Here is a 2,600-nt window from a genome sequence, read left to right as displayed (position 1 = left end):
TTGAATTTAGCGCCTGTCTCCATGTAAACTTACTATTAACAAATTTCTGATTCTTTTCTAGGCTGATTGAGTCAAGTTTGGGAAGCATTGCCACAAAGTTTAACTTCTTCATTCATAACCTTGCTCAGCTCCGTTTTTCTGGTCTTCCTTCTAATGATGAACCCATCCTTTCATTTTCACCGAAAACATACTCCTTTAGACAAGATGGTCGAATCAAGGAAGCCTCTGTTTTCACATACCACAAGAAATACAACCCAGATAAACACTATGTAAGTTTGTTCAACATGTGTAGATTACCATGTGTAAGGTTTTTGTTGTCCTTCATACATTTTTCACTGATTGCTGAAGTTCTGAGCTTTGATTTTGTTTATGCTATTGCTTCCATGGATGGTCCAAAAATAAGTAAATATACTTAAAGAATTACTTTGATTTTTTTTTTGTACTGTTAATTTGCTTAGAAATAAATCATGAAGGTCAAAATACATTCCTTCTTTTAGTGTCAGAGTATTTTCTTTTTCCTTCCATCTTTTCTTAATTTCAAAGGTATCTTGCTTGCTGAAACATATTTAACCAATATAATTCAAAAAGTTTTAAAGTTTCATCAGGGCATGGTGATGTACACTTTAATCCGAGCACTCAGGAGACAAGAGGCAGGCACATCTTTGTGATCGAGGCCAGCCTGATCTATATACCTACTTCCAGGACAGGCAGGGCTGATTAGAGAGACTTAACAAAAAAGTCTTAAGCTCCCATTGTACTTTTCAGTTCAGTATTTTCCTATTTGTTTGTGTGACTGGCAATCAAACCCAGGGTTTTAACCACTACATAGCATTTAATAAACATACGCATAAAATTTGTTCTTTGTTTTTCTCTGAAGGGGTCTTAGCCCGATTGTCATGGAACTCTCTGTGTAAACCAGGCTAGCCTCAAACTTGGAGAGCCACATTTGTCTGACTCCCAAGTGCTGGAATAAAGACTTTTGCCACCATGGCCTACCACCTTATATTTAAACAAATCCAGGATTTGTATTATTTTTTACATATTCTCCTGTGGCTATTATTATTCACCCTTGTGCTGTCTTGTTTGTTGTTGTTGTTTTTCCCTCTCTTTTTCTATGCTGACAGTCAATTCCAAGGCCTCAGCTTTGCTAGCCATATGCTGTACCACTGAGCTACATCTCTATCCTCCATGCTAATACTTGTTAGATAATGCTTTTTTTAAATCTATGATTAATATATTTTTAGAAAGTCATTTCACTTTAATTTTAATCACTTTGTTGAGGTTATATTGCCATTGATTTATAATGGCACTGGAAAGTGTACTGAGTTTACATATACATGCGCACACACATGTGCCCTGGGCTTTCTATGGATATACCTGACTCTTCTTGCAATCGTGTTCAATACTTTAAATAAACCTTTTTTCCTTTTTGTTGGAAGTGTACTAAGTGTATATGTTTGAGAAGTACATTATATTTAAGCATGGAAACAAAAGTGCTCACTTCCAAGTTTTATTTGAATCTTCCAGTAGTTCAGTCTCAGAATGCAGTGTGTGCTATATAAATACAATGAACTCTATTCACAACCTGTTTCCTGTTAGTGACTTATATTCCCAAGGGTAAAAGCACTTTAAACTTTTGTGTCAGGAAAGAAATTTTATTATAATGTAATATGCCTATCATTGATTTCCTTCCAGATTTATGTAGTCCGAATTCTGAGAGAAGGACACCTTGAACCATCGTTTGTATTCCGGACATTTGATGAGTTTCAGGAACTGCACAATAAGCTCAGCATTATTTTTCCACTTTGGAAGTTACCTGGGTATGTTCCTATCCTGACAAAAATTCATTCTTATTTTCCTATGTAGAAACTATTTTTACATGCAAGTGGAAAACTTGGTTAACACTCAGTTACAGTTAAAATAATAAGTACCTCGTACAGTACTGAACATAGATAAGGAGCTTGAATTTTGTGTTGAATTTTAGTCATGAACACATGACTAAAATCTTAAAGCTAGGCCTGGTGGCACATGTACACTGGAGGCAGAGGCAAAAGGGCACTGCAAGTTTCGGGTGGGTCTGGTTTCAGAGGACTGTTTTAAGTATGTACCCATTGTCTTAAAAACCAAAACAGCAACCAAGGTGTGAGCTTTGAAGACACCTTGATTGTATGTGTCAACTAAGATAATGGAATCTTGGTTTTAAAATGTCACATGCTACAGCTGCATAAATCATCCATATGAGCCATACTGACTCCTGTGATAAATAGTAAACCTGAGGTCAGATGTTATGGCTTAGCTGGTAAAGGCTCTTTCTTCCAAACCTGACAACTCAGACCTCAACATGTGCCATGGAATAACGCTGACCCCTTGCCAGTTACCACTGAAATTCTTAGATGTAATTTTTTTTTTTTTTTTTTTGGTCATTTCAGGACAGAGTGTCTCTGTGTGTACAGTCTTGGCTGTCCTGGTCACTGTGTAGACCAGGCTGGCCTTGAACGCAGAGATTTACCTGCCTCTGCCTCCCAAGTGCTAAGATTAAGGGCACTGCCTCACAGATGTTTTAATCTTCAATGCTCTGTATACATAATAAATAAATAAAT

The 2,600-nt window shown here is 36.7% G+C and overlaps 1 protein-coding gene across 1 annotated transcript in view; it reads left to right on the top strand.

The window, feature by feature from the left end:
• Nucleotides 1–2,600, top strand: part of Pik3c2a (phosphatidylinositol-4-phosphate 3-kinase catalytic subunit type 2 alpha) — a 106,255-nt gene that overhangs the window by 95,462 nt on the left and 8,193 nt on the right. The window contains exons 27-28 of the mRNA XM_026781265.1: nucleotides 62–269; nucleotides 1,696–1,820. Of these exons, the coding sequence (XP_026637066.1) occupies nucleotides 62–269; nucleotides 1,696–1,820 (333 nt within the window). The remainder of the gene's footprint in view (nucleotides 1–61; nucleotides 270–1,695; nucleotides 1,821–2,600) is intronic.

This window comes from Microtus ochrogaster, chromosome 8 (genome assembly GCF_000317375.1).
Source record: "Microtus ochrogaster isolate Prairie Vole_2 chromosome 8, MicOch1.0, whole genome shotgun sequence".
In the NCBI taxonomy this organism is placed as follows: domain Eukaryota; kingdom Metazoa; phylum Chordata; class Mammalia; order Rodentia; family Cricetidae; genus Microtus; species Microtus ochrogaster.
Note: the sequence above shows the minus strand (reverse complement) of the source record. Positions and strands in the feature narration are given on the sequence as shown.